At 40.6% G+C, this 21,760-nt stretch overlaps 2 protein-coding genes across 8 annotated transcripts in view; both read left to right on the forward strand.

Moving 5' to 3' along the window:
- Window positions 1-13,632, forward strand: part of actn1 (actinin, alpha 1) — a 56,043-nt gene extending 42,411 nt beyond the window's left edge. For 2 of the 7 annotated variants that reach the window (XM_083997786.1, XM_083997787.1), the window contains exons 9-22: window positions 1,359-1,451; window positions 2,799-3,029; window positions 4,197-4,344; window positions 4,592-4,742; window positions 5,287-5,395; window positions 5,825-5,965; window positions 6,617-6,799; window positions 6,947-7,081; window positions 7,255-7,434; window positions 8,807-8,953; window positions 11,303-11,383; window positions 11,738-11,803; window positions 12,141-12,299; window positions 13,019-13,632. In XM_083997786.1, the coding sequence (XP_083853912.1) occupies window positions 1,359-1,451; window positions 2,799-3,029; window positions 4,197-4,344; window positions 4,592-4,742; window positions 5,287-5,395; window positions 5,825-5,965; window positions 6,617-6,799; window positions 6,947-7,081; window positions 7,255-7,434; window positions 8,807-8,953; window positions 11,303-11,383; window positions 11,738-11,803; window positions 12,141-12,299; window positions 13,019-13,177 (1,983 nt within the window). In that variant the 3' untranslated portion in view covers window positions 13,178-13,632. Of the gene's footprint in view, window positions 1-1,358; window positions 1,452-2,798; window positions 3,030-4,196; window positions 4,345-4,591; window positions 4,743-5,286; window positions 5,396-5,824; window positions 5,966-6,616; window positions 6,800-6,946; window positions 7,082-7,254; window positions 7,435-8,806; window positions 8,954-9,454; window positions 11,045-11,302; window positions 11,384-11,737; window positions 11,804-12,140; window positions 12,300-13,018 lie in introns of those variants that run through there. The other 5 variants (XM_083997784.1, XM_083997788.1, XR_014596342.1 and 2 more) reach the window with 4 other exon arrangements.
- A 1,448-nt stretch (window positions 13,633-15,080) lies between these two features.
- cox16 (cytochrome c oxidase assembly factor COX16) lies at window positions 15,081-19,605 on the forward strand. The gene is made up of 4 exons (XM_083997790.1): window positions 15,081-15,238; window positions 16,032-16,109; window positions 18,084-18,152; window positions 18,940-19,605. Exons 1-4 carry the CDS (start codon window positions 15,179-15,181, stop codon window positions 19,051-19,053), a joined length of 321 nt encoding a protein of 106 aa, XP_083853916.1. The 5' UTR covers window positions 15,081-15,178; the 3' UTR covers window positions 19,054-19,605.
- The last annotated feature ends 2,155 nt before the right edge of the window (window positions 19,606-21,760 follow it).

Genomic DNA, 21,760 nt, shown 5'->3' on the forward strand with positions numbered 1-21,760 from the left:
CTCTGTGATTTAAACACACACTGGGGCTTTGTCCTCATTTGCTTCGGAGAGTTTTTTGTTTTAATAATTGATCTGTCTAGCGTCGACGCTCCGCTACAGCACCTCTGATGTCAGGACAAAGTAATTCATAAAAGCCGTCCTGGCTGTCGGAGCTTTCAGTAAACAGCCCTCGTGTGCAAACATTTGCTCACAGAAGCACGACCTGCACATCCTGGCTCTCCTTTTAAGGCATCTGGCCTGCCTGCTGCTCCTGGTGGAGCCCCCTGGAGCATGTCTCCGACCGAGCCAAGTTTCCTCGTGATCTCTGGACAAAAGGAGGCTGGAAGCAGTCCTCTCTGTGGAATGCCGGTCTCCGAGCTATGAAATGGGGTGGGAGGGAGAATCAAGTTGATCTAACTGTGTGTCTGCGTGCTCTAAAAGGACACTGCTGCGAGGCTATGCTGCATTTAAAATCAATTTGTTTACTCGGAGGGAGATTGATAGTGGTGCAGTTTGGCCCCGATTCATTACAGCCACGTGGATTTCTTTCGATTTTGATATTATCTACACTTTAAAACACTGGTCCAGCGGTTTATTTATGGTTGTTTGTCCCATTTTTTACGCTAAATCCACTGCAGATTTCCCAGACTTTATGCATGTTGCTTAAATTTCTTGCCTATATTTTCTCCTCTCTCTCTCTCTCTTATGAGCTTCTCCTGACTACATGTTGTCATGGAAACTCGCTCATGCATTGCCAGTCCAGTGATAAAGACTGACAGGCCATGTTGAGGAAGTGTGGTGTCATGGCTGAGACCCTCTGTTTCCCAAGCTGGGCTTTTTCTTATTCTCACGGGAACCTCGCTCCTTGTTCCCTCGGCCTCTGTATGTAGGTTGAGAGGCTAAAATAACACGAGTGTACACGGCTGTTCTATAAAAAGCCTGTGGTGCAGAGAGGAAGGTGCCCGTGGCCCGCACCTGACGACAGGTACTAAATGATGTGTCCTTGTTAGTCATCACCGGAGTCCTTCCTGCTGGAAATAAGACATTCGATTGTTAAATTTGGTGACATTCACAGCACAACACACAAGCTCAGGCAGTATAAGAGAGATAGCATCATATACCAAGTTGTCCTGTTTTCACTGGCTTGCAGCATTGTTGCAGATCTATTGCCTCATCCACAAAAATGACTCATTTGGGACAATCCTGTGCAGCCAGTGATGGTTTTAGTGTATATAAATCAAATATATCACTTGGATTTCAAGGACTAATACACCAGATTCACATGAACTGTACAGTATAGGTGACTCAACAACACCAGCAGAGCAGAGATACATTTCTTCATCTCTCACACTGTTTCTCCCCTCGCCCTCGTCATCCAGGCGGAGACGGCGGCCAACAGGATCTGCAAGGTGCTGGCTGTCAACCAAGAGAATGAGCAGCTGATGGAGGACTATGAGAAGCTGGCCAGTGATGTGAGCACACCCCGATTTTCCTACAATTGTCCTGCACCAACCGTGTTTCCTCTCTCCCGCTCCCTCCTCTCTCTCCCCTTCTATGAGTCACCTCCTCCCCTCCCAGTCCAGGGGTGTCTGTGCTCAGAGCAGGTTCAGGGTTAGAGACCGCGAAGGTGGTTGATCAAGATAAACAGGCAGCCAGGAAAAAAAACTCTGTAGAGGCCTCAGGATACAACAGTGTTATAGATTTTTTAAATTAGACTATACACATGTCTTTGCCCATTTGGAGACACTTTATAATAAGTACACACTATTAAGCATTAGTTAGGCATTAATAAATACTGAATTCTTCATTTATTATGCATGAATATTCATTAGTAGCCTATGTCGTTTATACCACTACATACTGAGTATTCATGTGTTATAAATTATGAATTCTGTATTTCATGCTTAATGCTTAATACTGTGTACTTATTATAAAGTGTTACCGCCCATTTTAAATCATTTAAAACCACAAATCCATCCAGGCAACGATTGGCTTTGATTCATGTCATTACAACATGAATATACGACTCAGTAGCCTAACAAAACCACTTGATATTGGTATTGGAGCTGAAATGAACCAATTTACCATTATTAATGAAACAAATCTAATACGTTTTTGTATTTATAAGTTCCAGCTGCTTTATGCAAACTGAAATAATCATCAATGGCAACAACACTATTGATTTTACATCATCATTGTAACTTTTTATGGTCCCTGTAAGTCCTGTAAGTTGAAAGGTGGTCACTGGTAAAGAATTGATCAGAGAGCATTTGTGAGTTTATTTATCAACTAAGAAGAATCAGATATGTTAAAGCGACCTATGTTTGCCTTTTAATCTAAACAGGGAGTATTGACCAATAGATAGGCTATTCAGTAGATTTGTTATAGGCTTTCATATTACAGTATAACAACTGTTTAAAGGTATCCAAGTAGCCTATTTTTTGTTATAGAAAATGGTCAGCCAATGAAAATAACACATGTTGAAGTAAATGGGATGAAACATGCAAAAACATAACTGGGTATTTTTATAGACATCAAGTGTTCTCAGTGTTATATTTGATTGCAAGAAATTAGTAGAAAGAAAAAAAAGAAAATCTAACCAGTTCTCTCAACCTTTATTTCTCCCCACACAATAATCACATCCACTACACCTCACTTACTTCCTCCTTATCAATCATGATTTCCTTTACTTGCATGATCTCTTCCACCTTTTTCTTTTCCTTAAACTTGTTTTTCCTTCATTTTTTCCCTCTTATTCTCACCCTCTCCTACACACATACACACATATTTTCCCCCACACACCAACATTAACATGGCAGCTGCTGGAGTGGATCCGTCGCACCATCCCCTGGCTGGAGAACCGCCTGCCGGAGAACACCATGCAGGCCATGCAGCAGAAGCTGGAGGACTTCAGAGACTACCGCCGCCTCCACAAGCCGCCCAAAGTGCAGGAGAAGTGCCAGCTGGAGATCAACTTTAACACTCTGCAGACCAAGCTGAGGCTCAGCAACAGGCCCGCCTTCATGCCCTCGGAGGGAAAGATGGTCTCGGTAGGTCACACAGCAACGTGTGGAAAAACACAAACTCACTCACAGAGTACAAGAAAGTTTGTAAGAAAAGTTTGAAATCCAAACCCCCAAAGGGCAAGGCATTGTTTACATTTACAAGAGTGGATGACAGGGTAGCCTACATGATAATCAATATTTTTGTTTTCAAATTCAGCATCAAATTTCATTCCTTTTCTCACCAACAGCTATCTTCAGTTGGGAAAACAAACTTTTTTTTGTTTTATTTCTGTTTTTATCACTTATTTTCTTCTGAAGTTAAGATGCTAACCAGCTAGCTCCAGCCCAGTTAGCATGCACTGTAGCTCTTTGTAGACATTGTATTATAATCTACTGTCTGGTAAATACAGTATATACTGTAGTATAGGCTATATTATATACGTATATATGTATGTATATAATATACATATTAATGACTGAAACTCTTGGAAACACTGGTAAGTTCAGAGCTGTTAATGCTAACATTGGCTAAATAACAATAGCAAAGAAAATTCAAACAGCCTTTTTAGCATTGGATTAGCTAAGTGACACAGACTGTGAATACTTTTTCTTCAAGAGATAAGCTTGCACAAAAGAAAATTATTACCCAGCTGCAGGTACCATTTTAGCACATTTTAGCTAATAGTTTTGGATTTTACAGGCACAATTCACAGTTTTATTGTCTCTTCTGGCTCATAGCTCTCATAAATGTCACAGCAGGAAGCAGTTTTCAGTAGAAAATCCCTGAAAATAAAAAAAGTGTCCAACTGTAAACGACTAGTTTAGCGACTAGCGATTGGACATAGTGGGGCATTTAGCAGCTGAAGAGCCAGATGTTTTATTTCCATTGGTGTGTGGAGGCCAGAACAGAGTGAGTCTTGGATGCACATTCATCCAAGTAAATAAACGACTGTTGGCAAACTAAATCACCATATCAATTTTTATTAAGGTGATGATATGAGATTGTTGTGTTTGAAGGTTGTTTATGTTTCTCTTTGTTGGCCAAAGATGTTAAAGTGGGATTAGCTTTAGTTCAATTTCAGTAAATGTACACAAATGACATTATGTTTTGCTCAGGAAACTGAATAAATGTTGGCTATTTGTAGACATTGTTTATTTCTGTCTGTTTTTGGCAAGAATTAATACTTGACTGTTCTCGGTTGCATCACACAGGACATTAACAACGCGTGGGGAAATCTAGAGGGAGCAGAGAAAGGCTACGAGGAGTGGCTCCTAAACGAGATTCGCAGGCTGGAAAGACTCGACCACCTGGCGGAGAAGTTCCGCCAGAAAGCAGCGATCCATGAAGCCTGGACCGAAGGTACTGAACATTTTTAAAAGCAGCTGAGAATGGCTCGTGGTCTCTGACATAAAGATCCTGCAGGCTCCATTGTTAAGTGCCATGTGCCTCAAGCCACAGTGGAATTGGAAATGGAAATTACAGCCTTTAAACATTTACATGTTTGAGGTGTTGGTGGTTACTGCCGTCTCAAACAGCTCAACACCGAGACATAATGTCAGCGTACGTTTAACTGAGATGATACATTTTCTGTGTCTCCCCCCTGCAGGTAAGGAGGACATGCTGCAGAAGCGTGACTACGAGACGGCCTCTCTGTCGGAGATCAAGGCCCTGCTGAAGAAACACGAGGCCTTTGAGAGTGACCTGGCTGCACATCAGGACCGCGTGGAGCAAATTGCAGCCATCGCACAGGAGTTAAAGTAAGAGATGACAATAGAGAGTTGGACAGATCTACTGGCTCAACAGCACGGGGAATTTTCTTTTTGCATCTAGAACATTTATTCAACTGATTCAGATTCATAGGGTGGTTTTGTTTTTTTCTAATTTCGTGACTCCTCCAAGCTCATATTGATCATCTCACTCTGTTGTTGGCGAGCTCAAACTTTATTCTTTTCAGAATATCAACCATAAACTTTAAAAGTCACTCTCTTGAGCTCAGTTTCACTACATTCTAAGATGTAAATAATTAAACACAATAAGAAATGAAAAGAATATTAAAGAAATACAAACCTTGCAAGTGACACAAAGAAAACCCTGTAGGGATCCATAAAAACATTTCACAGCACAAAAACGGCAAAAACAAAACGTTGAGATATCACACCATGACAAAGTTGGATCCTGAAGTGCATCAAAGAAAGATGATTTTACAAAAGCAGCCAAATGATGTCGGCTTTACTGGGAATTATAGCATTACGATAACAAGTCTCTTTTGTTCTTTTTTGTTCTTGTGTGTTTGTGCTCCAGTGAGCTGGACTACTACGACTCCCCCAGTGTAAACGCCCGATGCCAGCGGATCTGTGACCAGTGGGACGCACTGGGAGCTCTGACCCAGAAACGTAGTGAGGCTTTGCAGGTGAGAAGGGCTAAGGAAGATTCTGGGAAACCCTCAGAGGATTGAAAATAAACAAGTCTGATTTCTAACTTCTGAATTCAGTCTCTTCGCTATCCCTCCTTTTAAATCCCCTCTTCTTCTTGGTGATGCTTGGAGCAGAAATAATTACACATTTAGAGATGAAAGTCTTCTCCCGCACAGTGAGAAGCTGTGAAGAGACTGGGTGATTTTCAGGGCTCCTGCTGGCCTCAAGGATCCTTTGAAATCTGAAGATTTTATCTGTAAAATAACATAACCTCCCCCAAATCCATCTATACGCGCTGGCTCTTTGTAAGAATCGTGAATAAAACCGAACTGTCTCTAAATCCTTGAATTTCACCCAGTGAGGCTTTGAAGGTCAATAAAAAACCTGTGAGTTTGTATGGTAACATTTTTATTTATGCTCAACAGAGGACTGAGAAACTGCTTGAAACCATCGACCAACTGTACCTTGAGTTTGCCAAAAGAGCGGCTCCATTCAACAACTGGATGGAGGGCGCCATGGAGGACCTGCAGGATACCTTTATCGTCCACACCATCGAAGAAATCCAGGTGAGCACGGACAGAACTGACAGGGAGGAACAGACAGGACTTTGTTTACCCTGGAAAGAGCGAGTGTGATGTTATATAAAATACGTCACGTTCTAAAAATAGCTTGCACCGAGAATTAAAGGTAACAAACCTACTGCTATGACTATCGGGATTATGGCAATGGCCCAAAGGCAAGCTGCACTGCTAAAGCGAACTGATTGTATTGTTTAATTAAGGTAGTTGAGTAAGGCCAAAAAAAAAAGTCTGGCACAAGCTGCAAATTGTTTTTACACTTTGACTAGTTCACTTTAACTTTGCATTAAACAGACAGATATAAGAGAGATATTGATCTTCTTATCGAACTCAAAGGAATAAACCTATTTCCCAAAATGTCAGACTTTAAACTCTCTGCTTAAAGTCGAATGTAAATTAGGGACCCGCGGGAAGGAAATGGATTACTCATGTTTATGTAGTTAACGCACAGATGATACGAGTGTGTGTTTAGTTAGATTTGATCACTTTAAATACATACACCGGCTCTCTCACTGGGTTGTTTGGAGTTTTCATAAGATGAAAATCAAGAGGAGGAAGGAAGTGAGATCTTTTTCATGATAACCTTTTAATGTTGTGATTTACATATTTATTAAATATCTTGATGTCTTTGCGTCTCAGGGATTAAGCTCAGCCCATGAGCAGTTCAAAGCCACGCTCCCAGAGGCCGACAAAGAGCGCCAGGCCATCCTGGGCATCCACAACGAGATTGCCAAGATTGTGCAGACCTACCATGTGAATATGGCCGGCACCAACCCCTACACCACCATCAACCCACAGGAGATTAACGCCAAATGGGACAAGGTAATAAAATCAATCCCAAGCAGGGAAAAATGAATAATAATTTAATCTTATGTTGAATTTTTAAATCAAATCCAACAGTTTCTTGTTCGGTTTTTGTATTTTTCATTCATTTGAACACTTTGAAATGTGTTCCCCGCCCCGCTGTAGGTCAGGCAGCTGGTGCCTCAGCGCGACCAGGCTCTGATTGAGGAGCACGCCCGGCAGCAGAACAACGAGCGTCTGCGCAGACAATTTGCCAATCAGGCCAATGTCATCGGGCCCTGGATCCAGACCAAGATGGAGGTCAGTATGACCAGAGGCAGAAAGACGTTTAATGATGATTGAACAAGTTCAGAGAGAGGCCAGGTTTTTAGGTTTAATCACCCACCACAAAGTTTAAAAACAAGTGAAATGCAGAGAATTCGGTGTGAAAACCAGGCAGTTCATTTGTATATTCTCGTCATGCGTCGCTGCAGGAAATCGGCCGCATCTCCATCGAGATGCACGGCACCCTGGAGGACCAGCTCACGCACCTACGACAGTACGAGAAGAGCATCGTCAACTACAAGCCAAAGATCGACCAGCTGGAGGGAGACCACCAGCTCATTCAGGAAGCTCTCATCTTTGACAACAAGCACACCAACTACACCATGGAGGTAAAACCTGAATTTAAGGCCTCAACACAAGTAAAAGTCAAACATGTGAAAGAAAAACAGAGATTTCTGCAGAATGTCCAACTTCGCTTCTGTCCGTGTCCGTCTGACCTGGCTGTGTCCGGCAAATACTTTACGCTGTGTTGAACGGCGCCTCGGTGTCAGATGGTTGTGGTTCACCACAAAGTAGAAAACAATGGGTGGCGGCTTGTGAAGACGACCACAGGAAAGTCTTCAAGAGTTTTAATACAGAACTTTTCTGACATGGCACCACACCATCGAGCGCCCAGCGTACAAAATTAACTTTTCGGCTCATCAGCCAAGTGCTTAACTCTGAAGCCCTTGTCTGCCAAGAAGGGTTTTTTACTGGCCAAACTAATTCATATGAATCAGACACCCTGCACAACAACAGAAGCGTCTTCAAAGCTGTTGTGTGGGTGTGTCTGGAATCGGCTGCTGTATGACGACTCTGGTGAAGAGACAAAAGCAATTTCGACATTGTAAATTGAATTGAATTAGAAAGTGATATTTCTGACTGGATTACATGCTGCATATTTGCTGGGTGACCTCTCATGCCCTATCTGTTGTGATTTAACCAATGTTAGATCATTTAAAAGATAAGTGATATTCGGTTTTCAGTTTTTCTTTTTACTTAAAACCCATAAAGAGACCAAAACCAGCAAGTAACAGACAGTTTTTACATCCAAAACTGATATATATCATGATATCTCATAAATGAGTCACACTATTTTACCATGGACATGTATGTTCATTCCTTTTGACACTCTACTAAATAAAACATCCTGCTGCTGTCCTCAAATGTGGATATATAGTATACAGAGTCCCCAACAAAGGCAATATTTACTCCTATTTGAGTAAAGTTTATTCAAAACTACAGTGTCCAGCTGTTTCAGGAATGTAGTTTATATCTGTAAAAGTATTTAAAGATTTACATCTTCTGAAGAAAGCTGCTGGTTTTTGTCTTGGCACCAGACTTATTGGCAGAAATATAGAGTATTAGTTTATTCTATAGTTGCTCAAGCTGTTGAACAATAGGATACAGCTGAATAACAGGCTGTCGTCATTTTGTACTGAATTACTTTTCCACTGTGAGGGAAGATGGTGGCAGAGGAGCAGCCAAATTCCTGACTGAGCATAATCAGAGCTCTTGAAATCTAAAATGTTTACTAGATGCCAATGTGATGATTTTTTATTCACGTTAGAGGCAATGTCAGACATAATTCATGATAAAACAAATAACACGTCATTCACAGCCACAGTTAGACCCAGAGGTAAATCTGAATCGAATGCACCTGAGGGTACTTCTACTCTCCATCTCATCCTCCTTTAACTCCTCTCTCTCTCTCCTCTGCAGCACATCCGTGTGGGCTGGGAGCAGCTACTCACCACCATCGCCCGCACCATCAATGAAATCGAGAACCAGATCTTGACGCGAGACGCCAAGGGCATCACCCAGGAGCAGCTGAACGAGTTCCGGGCTTCCTTCAATCACTTCGACAGGGTCAGTACTCGCACTGAGTCACTGCGCAGACACAAAGCAGAGAGGTGACGATGCTCTTTTACAGTCAAGGCGGTCGAATTTGGGTCTTGGCTCACAGATGTGCTGTAGAGTGAGACTGAAATAGGAAAAGTTTGGGGAATGTTACTTCACTCTTAACTGAGAGTTAAGTGGTCGGATCAACTGGTAGTAAGATCACCACCCGTTACATGTAAGACTGAAGCCATCAGATTGTTAGCTTAGTTTAGAAGAAAGGAAACTCTTAGTCCAGCTCTGTCAAAAAATGATTAAAGCTGCTTACTAGCACCTATTGAAATTTAAATAGTTGAAAAGCAGCAATTTGTAGTTTTATGTTTTTTTTTGTACCAGACTATTTCCTGTTCCTTGTTATTGAACTTTTTCCGAGAAAGTGATTAAGTGTATTTCTCAAACTATTCGTTGAAAGATAATATGCATCAGTTTCTGCTGTATGTGGTCACAAGTTTGTCTTTTTTAAATATTCAGACCACATCTGCAAAACGAAGACGTTAAGGTGAGAATGTATCATGTCTGGGTTTTGTCCTTCCATGTTGCTCGAGGTGTGGCTAACGTCCTTTATCGACCCTTTAACCAGAAAACAGGGGGAGTGCAGAGAGAGCAGCGTGCGTGTGATATGCATCATGTGGAGTGACCGTTAAAGAGCTAGAGTCAGACTCACGCACCGATGAAATCATTTTATTGTGAAGTACAAAAACGTCTAAATAGAAATGAAACAGAGCAGATAGGATGGAAATTTTAAGACTCTAGTTTATATCATAGGTCTTGTCACAGTATCTTCCCATTGAAGGCAGTTTCTATAAAACCCTCCGTCTTCGCCCCACCCTCCCACCCCCCAGACCTCTGTGTTTATACTGGGGCTCACGATGTCAGAAACAGCACCAATTATGGAGGAGTTTATTTAGCTCCCTCTCCTCCTCCTCCTCCTCCTCCTCCTCCTCCTCCTCCTCATGCTCCTCCTCACCCCACCAGCTCTCCTGCTGACTCCACCATTACCTCACGCATTCTTCCAGAGCTGCTGTATTGTTAATCAATACCTGAGGTGGACGATCTCAGCCCACAGGCAGTCATGTGTGGGTCTGAGCTTGTGTCTTTGTGTCATGTTTTATTCTCCATGGTTTTATCTGGACACCAGGTGCATTTAAATAACTCATTTTCTTCAGATTGACTTGGATTGTCTGAATTTTATTGCTGAAGAAACTGACTAGACGATTAGTCCATTGACAGAAAGTTAATCAACAACTCTTAATAATCGTTTAATTATTCTTTCAAATAACTGCGTCAAACATTCACAGGTTTTTAGTTTTTCCACACATAGGCATTTACTGCTTTCCCACATGTTATATAATTGTTAAACACAATCTAATGGTCTCTGACTGTTAATCTGACACAACATGCCATCACACAATTACTCAGAAGTTAATGAACAGAAAATTAGTGATGAAAACAGAATTATTGAAAATTAATTGCAGCTATTTTGTTGAACTTGTTAATTATTTTTTAAAGGCACAACTGACAAACAATCACAACTTCTCTAATGTGATGTTTTTAATATTTCACAGCTTTATATGATGTCAAAACAAAAATGAGACGGTTAACCCTCAGTGAACAGGTTATGGGTATTTATTGCTGTTGTTATAGACCAGCCATTCATTGATAAATGAAGAAAATAATTGGTAGATCAGTTGATAGTGAAAATAATCTCAAGTCTGTGTTTATACATGTATGTTATATGAGTATGTGGGAACATGAATGTGATTGTAAATGTGTTTTTACGACGCATTTTGCTCCATGGTTTGCCCATACATAAAAAAAAAGGTAAAGAGATTTATACTTTGCATATACTGTATGTGGAGCATATTTTGTGTTTTTAAGTACATGTGCCATCGACGATATGAATAACATAACCTCACCACAAGGCCCAGTAGTCTGCCTGCCACACTGCACATTAACGCCTCTGAATGCCCTCGCCCAGCATGGCAGCACTGCTGCCACCGTGTGTTCACCTGCCAGTCCTAATGAATATGCACTGTGTTCTCTGTTTTCTATCCCTCGTGCATGGCCCTCTCCCTTCACCCCCTCCACCCCCCACCCCGTGCATGGTGCACTCCCTCCACCCTCCTCCAACACCACCTCACCTACCTCCTCGTCTTACCCCCCACTCCCCCCGTATCCTCCACCTCCACCACCATCACCACCACCACCACCACCACCCCACCCCTCCTCACCGTCACTGACACCGCTGTATGTGTTGCTGCATGGCCTGTGGCCCCCCCGCCCCGACGCATCGCCTGGCACTGGCCTCCCACACCCCAGGACCGCTCGGGCACTCTGGGCGCGGAGGAGTTCAAGGCCTGCCTGATCAGCCTGGGCTTCGATATCGCCAACGATGCACAGGTACTTAAACGTAGCCACAGCCCCGTGGTTAGAGGTTTAACTGGTTTCTCTTTTTTTTTTTTCTTTCGCACCTTTTTCCTTCTTGTATTTCTCTCTTCCCCTCTGTTCTGTCTCTTTACCCATCTTCTCTGCTGATCCCTCTGGTCTAAATTCCTCTTGTAATTTCCCACACCTTGCAACCTCCCATCAATGGATCGTTGCGGCTCTCCTCCTAAACTCCACTCCTTGTTAATCCTTTGTTTTTTCCGATAACTTCCTCCACTATCCTTGCCTCTCCTCTCCTCTCCTCTACCCTCTCCTTTTCTCTTTCTCTCTTCTTGTCCTGTTTTCGTTTGTCCCTCGCTGACCTTGTAGAAGAGAACAGGAATCATGGATGCGGAAGACTTCAAAACCTGCCTTATCTCCATGGGTTACAACCTGGTAAAGCCATGAGCACTCTTCAAGTATGGAAGTATGATTGTGTGTGATGACTGAGGCAAGCCGGAAATAAGAAATAGATGTAACTCTTAATTCGATTACAGTTTTAAAACAATGTATGTACTGTATTTTATTTTGAATTGAACAAATTGATTACTATGTATTTAATGTATTATATGTATCACCTCAAAATACTCTAAAACGTCCTCATGTAATAAGTTATCCTTAGTTTGATCACCGTATGTTGGATGCCAGTCATTTGCTGTGTTGTGTCGGTCCGTTGCCGTGCAGACTGTCACCATGGTTACCCAGCTTCACAGTTCCTCTCTGTTGCCTCCAGGGTGAGAACGAGTTCTCCCGCATCATGAGCATAGTGGACCCCAACAGGATGGGCCTCGTCACCTTCCAGGCCTTCATCGACTTCATGTCCCGCGAGACGGCCGACACAGACACTGCCGACCAAGTGATGGCCTCCTTCAAAGTTCTGGCAGGGGATAAGGTACGGTTATACATAAAAAGAAAAATGGTATTAACACAGAAAGAGATGATTGTTTAAAATGTTTTTATGTAGACAAAGATGCAACAAAGTAAAAATAAAAATTCTGTAAAGACTACAGCACATTTAAAGCCACTACAATCTACATTGAAGTCTGATAATGTTTCTTATAAAAGTGAATACATTGAATACATTATTTGTAGCCATAAGCCAAATGAATGGTAAAATTTTGAGATTTTACCATTAATTTGTTTTATGTTTCTCTGTTTTGAGACTAAATAAGATATTTGTAAGTATCTGCCATCCAGATAGAGAGAAATACCTGCAGCTGACTAGTGGGAAGTCACTCCGAGAGTTTTAAGGCCACCAAAAACAGACTTATGGCAACTAAAGGGTAAAATATGAGTTGATGTACACATCCAATAGAAATGGAGTATCCCATCTGAGTCACTGCCCTTGTCACCTGTTTAATTAAATTACATTTAAGCAGCGGTTTGTTCTGTCAGCTTCTCAGACAAATATGTATTTCTCTTCAGCTCGCTCAGTGTTTGCCTTTCTTTGCCAGTGACTCATTTATTCCAGCTCTCAGGTCCTACAGTACAATTGACTCATCTGGACAAGCTCGCAAAGTGCAACGAGTGGCTGAGAGCTGCACTGATTCTGAGTGTGATTGGCACTTGTAATAAATCCTAACGTCTAAATATTTTTCCGATCCTCCACAGAACTTCATTTTAGCCGACGAGCTGCGCCGGGAGCTGCCGCCAGACCAGGCAGACTACTGCATCGCCCGCATGGCCCCTTACACCGGCCCCGACGGCGTGCCAGGAGCCCTCGACTACATGTCGTTCTCTACCGCTCTGTATGGAGAGAGCGACCTCTGAACACTCTGTCAGTTGTCCTGACTTGGGACCACCAGCCTACCTGCTCCGATCACCGCCACGTTCTCCCACTGCCCCGTCACCACACTCCTGTCCTACTACGCTCATTTTTTGTATGTCTCTGGCCTTATCTTTTTGTCATTATCCTCTGTCTCCTCCTCCCCCTGCTCCCCTTCCTCCTCCTCCTCCTCCTCCTCCTTCTCCTCCTCCCACCTGTCCAGCCTCGTCCCCGCTCCTTCACACTCTGTCTCCGTTGTATTTGCTTCCCATGCAATGCAGCAGCTCTCCAGGTTTACAAAGAGGGAGAGAGAAAAAAATGTTTGTTTCTGTTTTTATTTTCTTGTTGTCATTGTTTTTCTTCATAAAAATGAATAAAGTTAACATATTTTATTATACTGAACAAAAAAGGTATTTTTCTTCACCTGATTGAAAATAAGAGACAGAAATTGTAATAAAGAAAAATTGCTATACTTCCTCTTCTTATTCTCTGTTTGCTGCAGGGATCGGTTATAGTTTTTGGATTCACATGGATTCACATTGACAGTTTGTGCATGTAGCTGACTCTGCAGCCCCCTTCTTGTCTTTGTCTTAAAGTTACAGATGAGTTCAGAGTAATTTGTGGTAATAAAGATTAAAAAAGTATCAAATCTACAAAATCAGACCACATATATAACATATATATATAATATATTATGAACATCAACACAATGCAGACGTCCCTTTGATCTGAGGGTGTATTGTGATTTAGTCCTACGCAGCTTTAACCAGTAAATGTGCAATGAATTTTTAAAGAATCTCTCTGCCAGATCAAAGACTATCGACTTGAAAAGAAGACCAAAGAATCCAGCACATACTTGAACTTCATTAACACAACACGTCATTCCGCCTCAGACCTTCATCAGCAGACATCATACAGACAAACAGCACTGTGCATATGAAAGTAAGAGGCACCTGGGAAAAAAACCTGTCAATCAAAGGAGGCCAGCATCACCTCTCAGTATGCAGACAAATGATAGTCGAAGCACAACACTGAGCCATTAGAGCTGTACAAATGCACAATAGAAAAATGTTCACATAACGCACAATCACGTAGTTATAAGTATATATATTATACAATAGGCACCAATAGGGACATATAAAAGAACATGATGTACCCCACTGTCTTTAAAAGGTAGAAAAAGCACCAAAGGCAAACTAAAGTGAAAAGTGAATTACTGTAAATTATTATTAGATTATAAAAAACGGACACACCCTGTTTCTGGAGTATTTTGCTCATATAGTACTTTGTTGATAGGCCCTAATAAAGTAGAATGATTCTTGTGTTTCTTTATTTTACTGGGACAAACGTCCAATTGAAATAGAAATGTATTTTTCAAGAGAGACAAGGCCTAGAAGAGGACATCATAAAAATCTATCATAATCACATAATCAAATGAAAATACCTAGATGTGTTAACAGATGGGTGTGTGAAGTGAAACTAATGGATGCTAATAAGGTAAGAAAACATTACAAATGTTGCACATTTTTTAAGCAGTAGAGTAACTGGTTGTGACTCTAATGTCGACACTGAAATCACTTAAAGAATGAGGAAAGGGAAGACGATGAATGTTTGTATTATCAAACATAATCTTCCCAGTAGACTAAAAACTGACTCAATAGAATAACCATAAATGAAATATATTATAAAATAAAAATAATATGGACTTTTACATCACTCTCTCGACTACACAAAACATGTATTTTGGTCCTACAGACAGACAGATAGATAGATAGATAGATAGATAGATAGATAGATAGATAGACTTTATTATTAAACTCCAGGTCCATTTATAAAGAGACAAACACACACATAAAAACTACTACGCAGGGCGGAACGTTTGTTCCCGGCTTCGCGCCGCTCCGGACAGTTTAGTCCGTCGGAACGGCTCCAAGAGAAGCTTCCTGGACTGTGACCTGTTCCCAGTTTGTACCAGTAAAATGGACTAGTAGCTGGAAATAATAATCATGTTTAGCCTAAAGGCGTTGCAGAAAAACAAAACGGTCAGATATGGAGTCCCGATGCTCGTAAGTAACTTTTATATCACATTTTCTTCGCCTAAATAATAATGACAGAAAGGCAGAGCTGAGTCTGTTAGCTAACAGATGAACATGTAACTTCATGCTGCTGTCACACTTCAAAGTGTTAGCTTATTCTTTTGTTTAGGTTATTATAATATGATCAGAGCTTCACAATAGAGGTGGGTTTTTTTCTCGTTTGGTTACTTTATTTTCTGCACATCTAAGCTTAGTAGTTTATCAGCTGGACCTGGTCTGGTCTGATGTGGATTAGATCTGAATAAAGCAATGGAGGGTTAATTTTCTTTCACGTTGTTATTATTAATAGACTAAAGGTCTCATAAATCTGAACCTGTGTTTGAAAGAATCTTTAGCTTGTCTGGGGTAATAAAGTCCAGATTTGTCAAGTAAAGTAAAGTAAAGTAAAGTAAAGTAAAGTAAAGGTAAAGGTCAAAACATGTGCTGTATTGTCTCCACAAGAGCTGCAAAAATTGATTGAATAATTATTTCATATCTCAGGTTTCAACATCTGATGGTTGTGGGTTGTGAAATATGAGAATTTCCTGGTTTGTTGGTCTTATTTCGTAGTTAATATAAAATGAAAAGTAAACGACAAATTTGCTGCAAGAAAATAATGATCAATCATCATAACAATAGTCTTCAGTTCCAGTTACTGTTCACAAATGCTTTTCTTGCATAACTTGTGAAAATTTCCCGTATTGTGGCATGCACAGTCTGAACATAGTTCATTAAAAAAATATTTCTGATGAACTAACTACACATATTTTTGGTGTTATTTCAGTTGCTGGTAGTTGGAGGCTCCTTCGGCCTGCGAGAGTTTACACAAATCCGATATGATTCCCAGAAGATCAGAAGAAAGGTTTGTAGTAAAAATATGAAATTTTACCTATTGCATGATAAATATTACAAAAGTTTAGAATAGAAAACGCTTAACAGAATTATTATACACACTTTCAGGGTCAAGGCAGCAGCATCTGTACCGTAGTCTGTTTGTAAATACTCCTCCTAGTGGTTAGAATAATAGTTGCTCCTCAGGGTGAAAATTTCATTTTACGTTCACAGTACTAAAATGGTTCACATCTACAGATGTCACCTTTCGAACATTTTCTCCTCATCACTGCTTGAATCTCCCAGCTCAATGTGGGAAATTTAGATTTATTTATATTTTTTTTATAAACCGTAAATGTCTTTCCATTTCAGATCACTGCAGGCAAACATCACTGAGAGGCGTTTGCAACCCGTTTAGAGTGAGTTAGTAGTACAAGAGCAAGAAGTGAGGACAGGCTCCAATAATTCATTAAATGACAGACCCAATTCATTAAAATGACAGAGGACTCACCCTTTATTAGAAGCCGTTACTATGTGATGAGCTGGCTGCGAGGGGAAGGGGATGTTTTGTGCTATTTTACTGTGACAAACGCCGATGCATGTCATCTGGGTGGGAGCCAGATGGCAGGGGCATCTCTTCTTATTACTGCCCATGTGAAGCTGCACTGGACTGTGGAAGACAGTAAAGGGGATGGGATGGGGGGTAGGTGTGGGTGTGGGGGTGGGGGGCAGCATGGCCCTGGCACGCTGCCTGTGTAGCTGCCCCCACCACTCGCTCTCTTCTGACGAGCCTCTCTCCTCTCTGACTCTGGAGGAGGAGAGATTCATCTCTGCCTTGTGTGTGTGTGTTAAAGAGTGTGTGTTTGTAATTGAATGCATGGGATATCTGAACAGTTGTCAGATGCACATGGTTAAAACCACTCCTCTGGTTCTTAATTGGTCTGTTATCAGCCGGTCCTTTTGTTTTGTTCTCATTTCCCCACTTTAAATCATTTAAACCACTGTCTGAGAGTAAGTCACTGTGTGATCCAATTTGCATTTTCTCGTCAATGATTTAATTTAGCCTGCAGGCAGATATGAACTTCAAGGCAGTTTCTCTTCCCTGTCCAGGTTCAGTGTGAGACTTCCTCGCCTCCTAAGGCTCCCAGTTTGTTGTTGGGGTTCAGGCTGCTCAGCTGGCATTGTAGCGTTAATACCTCGCCAGAGCAGGTATCACGCTACTTACTTGGGTAATAAATTCCCAAGTCTAAAAGCTGCAAAGTTTTCAATATATTATTTATTTTGCTGTAGTATGTAGGTCTAATTAAAAATCAGTCATGGAATTATGAAACTCATAATTCACCCAAGTAACTGCAGCATTATTGCTATGAAATATTAGAACTCATTAAAAGTAATGAGTCAGAATGGGATTCATTTCAGTCCTATTCTGGGGCAAAATCAGTTTGAATTGCAAAACCCAGATAGCTCCATCGGACTCAACGCTCTCCCTCAAGATTTCATTCTTAACTTTTACTAAACCTGGTGATTTTCATCCAAATTAAGAATAAATCTAAAACTGGTTAAATTAGATCCTCTTTGTAGGTTTGAAGAAGGTTTGACTTTGACACAGATGATGAAAGTCTTCAGTTTTTGTCTTCCACACAAGGTTGTGGAAGAAAAATGTATTCACCTCTTCTGCAGATGTCATCTTTTATACATTAAAGAAAGACTACAAGATTACACGAAGGAGAGAGGGGAGGTTGCTGCGGCTTCTCACCACATCGGTTCAAAGATGTAACCGCACAAACCTTGTTCCAGTTTTTTTAATTTGTAATTTCTTTCAACTCTAATATACAGTATATACCTTTTTTACCCAACCTAATCCAAGACTCAAACAGGAAGCCGCTCCACGTCTTTGCCTTTCTCTTCCTTCCTTTCATTTGTATGATGTCATGAATGTGTATTCCTGCTCTAAAGCTCCATATATGTGTTTAAAATTTCTCTCCTCCATTCTCTCTTTTCTCAGCTGGATCCTTCACTGGAGTCTAAGGTGAACATCGAGAAGCAGCCAGTTATGCTGGAGGAGGAGTACACGGTGAGGAGAGACAGCTTGAGACCTTGGAGGTGTTGGGGAGGGAAGAAGAGAGAAAGGAACCAGCCTGTTCTGTCTGTTCTGTTCTGTAGCTGGTTAACCATATGTGCTTATTCAGGATGTCATCAAATCCTACAAAAAGATCTTTTTGCCGTGTCCCCGGGTCTTCTCAGGTGTTATCACATGGCCCAGTTACAGGGCTTTTCACACTGTAACATTAGCACTGAACATTTTACACCCAGATAAAGAACAGTCCTGTCGTCAGCACTACAACACACTACAGTTACTTAAAAATATAATTTGACCCAGGTCTGAAAAAGTCTAGACACAAGCCCAAAATAAATAGTGTGGAGATATAATCCTCTTGTTTTCTCTTCTTTTCTTTGTTTACTTTCCTGAAATACTTGCAAATGTATCTTTCTACAGGCAATTTTACAAATATTGTTTTTTATTGCTTTGTTTTCATTATTTTGTGTTTTTCTTTTAATTATTATTCTTGTCATTGGTGTCTGCTGCTGCAGTACTAGAAGTTCCTCCATCATGGGACTAATAAAGAATATCTTATCTTATATTATTTCATTTTACAACCTTTTGATTGCATGTAAACCTGATTTCCTATATGATATCACTTAAATCTGGGGATAACTACTAATTTATAGTTTATTCTGGAAGACAAGTGGAAACTGAGCATCAGATTATTGATTTAATAAAATTGCAGAAACTTTTTAATTTCAGCATACTGAAGCGTAAACCTCTTAACCCACTTAATGTTTTTCTTCTTTTTCTGCAGAAAATAAAGGAGTTGAAATTGGATGAGTGGAGGAACATCCGTGGTCCTCGTCCCTGGGAAGACTCCAAAGACTATCAGGAGCAGCAGCGATCCAGGCAGAACAAGAAAGACTGAGGCTCAAGCTGAGCAGACTGCACATACACACAGACACACACACAGACACACAAACTGCAGCAGGACGCGCCAGACAAGAATGGATGGAGTCTGTGGCAAAGACACCACAGAGACCAAATTATCCTGGATGCTGCAACTTCAGGGCTAAACTGTGGGAAGGTGCATTGTTGTGGTCTCTTCTGGGTGTTCAGGGCTACTGGTGGTTACAGTTCTGCCACTTGAGCTCTAAACCTTGAAATGCCTTCAAGGTTGCCCATAAATTTAAAGAAATATGCATTGATTCATGTATTTTCATCCTGAAAATTATTAAGCAGTCAGCTGCTGGCTGGTTTTCCTCTAGTGTGATGAGAAAGTTGTAATAAAATAAACCAGTAGGTGGCGCATCTGTGTCCTATTGCACTATGCCCTACACACTAAAATAAAGGGGGGGAATAAATACATATATATATAAATATATACATATATATCAATGTATGATTTTCATGTCTCAATAAATTATTGCTATTGATCTAAATTGTAACTTTAACTTTCATTTTGTTTTTGACAAAAGCTTGTGGATGTGGTGAGTCTTTGTTTACAACTGTTATCACATTGATTTACCAGTTGAAAGTATAAAAGAATAAATAACACAACAGTCCAGCCTTTCCTCAGGCTTTATAGGTCTCGACAGTAATCTGTTTCTCTGACAGTTATTACTTTGCAATGCGGTGGATTTATTAGGTTTATAATGGAAATAGCATTACCTTGTGTTCCTACAAAACACAAGAACACGATTTTTTGCTGTACACTGCGATGTCTTTACATCACTGTGTATAAGTTATTTATGTCCTGCCTTGTTCCAGCTCGTGTTACAGGGATGTAATGAATATTCTTCAGGTGCAGAGGTCTCCATGACACTGTCCATATATCTCAGGATATATTTATATTTTCTATAATCACACTCTTATGTTCATGAATTTAGAGTTGCTTTAGTTTCTCAGGCTCGGATGTTTATGGGAAACAAACAACAGCTCATGTGACGATTTTTTTCTCTCAATGCGCAGGTTTTACAGAGATGGATCTGGCTGAGAGTGGTGCTTTGTCATTGGTTGTTTCCCTGTCAAGCAGAGCTGCCGTGCAGCAGCAATTGCCTCTAATCCACCAAACAGAACTGAATGACAAAGCAGAGCAATCAAGTGATTTGTCACAGGATTAGTAGATCACATCAAGGCTCTCTTGTCAGGCTGCGTGTTGATAAAAATGTCTGGTGTTTCTGAAGGGGGCCTCTCTAAATTTAGAGCAGCCACATGTTGGTGCATCTGTAATTGTAGAGGTGAATCATGCACTTATTCTGGATCCTCCACAGACTGCCCAGGGCTGATACACACTGTCTGAAAATCAGTTAAAGTGAGAAGGAGCGGAGGGAAAGAAGAAATATTGAGTCTGATACAGTCAATAGACCAGTGTTGAACTGCACTTGAGGAGAATGTGGCTTCCACTGTAATGTTTGTTGCTGCAGTGCTGGAGGAAGTAGTAAGATATTTTAAGAAGCAATACCATTACTCGGTAAAAAACAGAAGTAATACTGTACACTCAAAATCTCACTGATAAAACAGCAGCAATATGTGTTTCATTTACACCAAGAAGGTATAATAAAGAGTTTTATAACAGTTAGCCTACGTATAGGGTGACATCAGGTAAATTGGGCCATCAGGTAAAATGAGCCAGTTAAGGTTTGAGCCTCCTAGCTTTTTAAGTTTTAACAGGCAATGGCTGTAAATGATTTCAAATTGTTGCTACAACTGTACTTGACAAAAAACAATTGATTTGAGTGGTCTCTGGTTGCTGTTGTGGGTGGGACAATGCTTTATATCCAGCCTGCTGAGGAGAAGTGTGCGAAAAGTGGCCTGGCAAACAAATTTCACTTGAAACTGATAAGGTTGATAACTCCGTAAAAAAACAGATCTACAATAAAAAATGTGATTTATAATACACATTGTGATTCCCCCCATTGGATAGAATGCAAAATTCTTGCTAAGCTTACTTATTTTTAATTTAAATGCATTTTTTGTGGGTGGCTCAATTTACCTTAATGCATCCTGGTAAATTGAGCCATGCATTTCAGCTAAAATGGGCCACATACAAAACACAGTCTTACACTGAAGTTACACAGAAATTGAGGGTGCAAAACATGTTCAAAGTTAGATATATATCCAAGGTTGGTCAGTGCCACTCATGGTGCCATTAGCACTGTGGGGGAAAAAATGGCATCTATAATGCCACACACACACATTCACACACAGTAAAAGAGCCTATAACATAGTCAGTTAACAAAGAGCATAGCAACAACATGATCATGTAATTTTAAAATGCATTTTAAGATTAAAAAATGTCTTCAACCCCTTATGTATTCACTGTTAATGTTAAGTTTAGTGTTGTAGTTTAGTAGTAGTGTCAATTAATTATTAAAATTTAAATGATTTCTGCTAAAATTACTGTGTTGTTCTCTCCTGGCCCAATTTAACTGAACGGCTGGCCCATTTTACCTGAACCTTCATCGTACCTCGAGAGGGAATATCCCGATACTTTAACTCTCATAATTCCAAAATAATTATACTTTTTAATTTTTTTTTCACACAGAAACATTTAAGAGACCTATGTCGATCTTTAAAAATATCAATGGATTTCATGCATAGCGTTTTTGATGGTCTTATTAATCGTTTACCAA

The sequence above is a fragment of the Trachurus trachurus genome (genome assembly GCF_905171665.1).
Source record: "Trachurus trachurus genome assembly, chromosome: 22".
Lineage (NCBI taxonomy): Eukaryota > Metazoa > Chordata > Actinopteri > Carangiformes > Carangidae > Trachurus > Trachurus trachurus.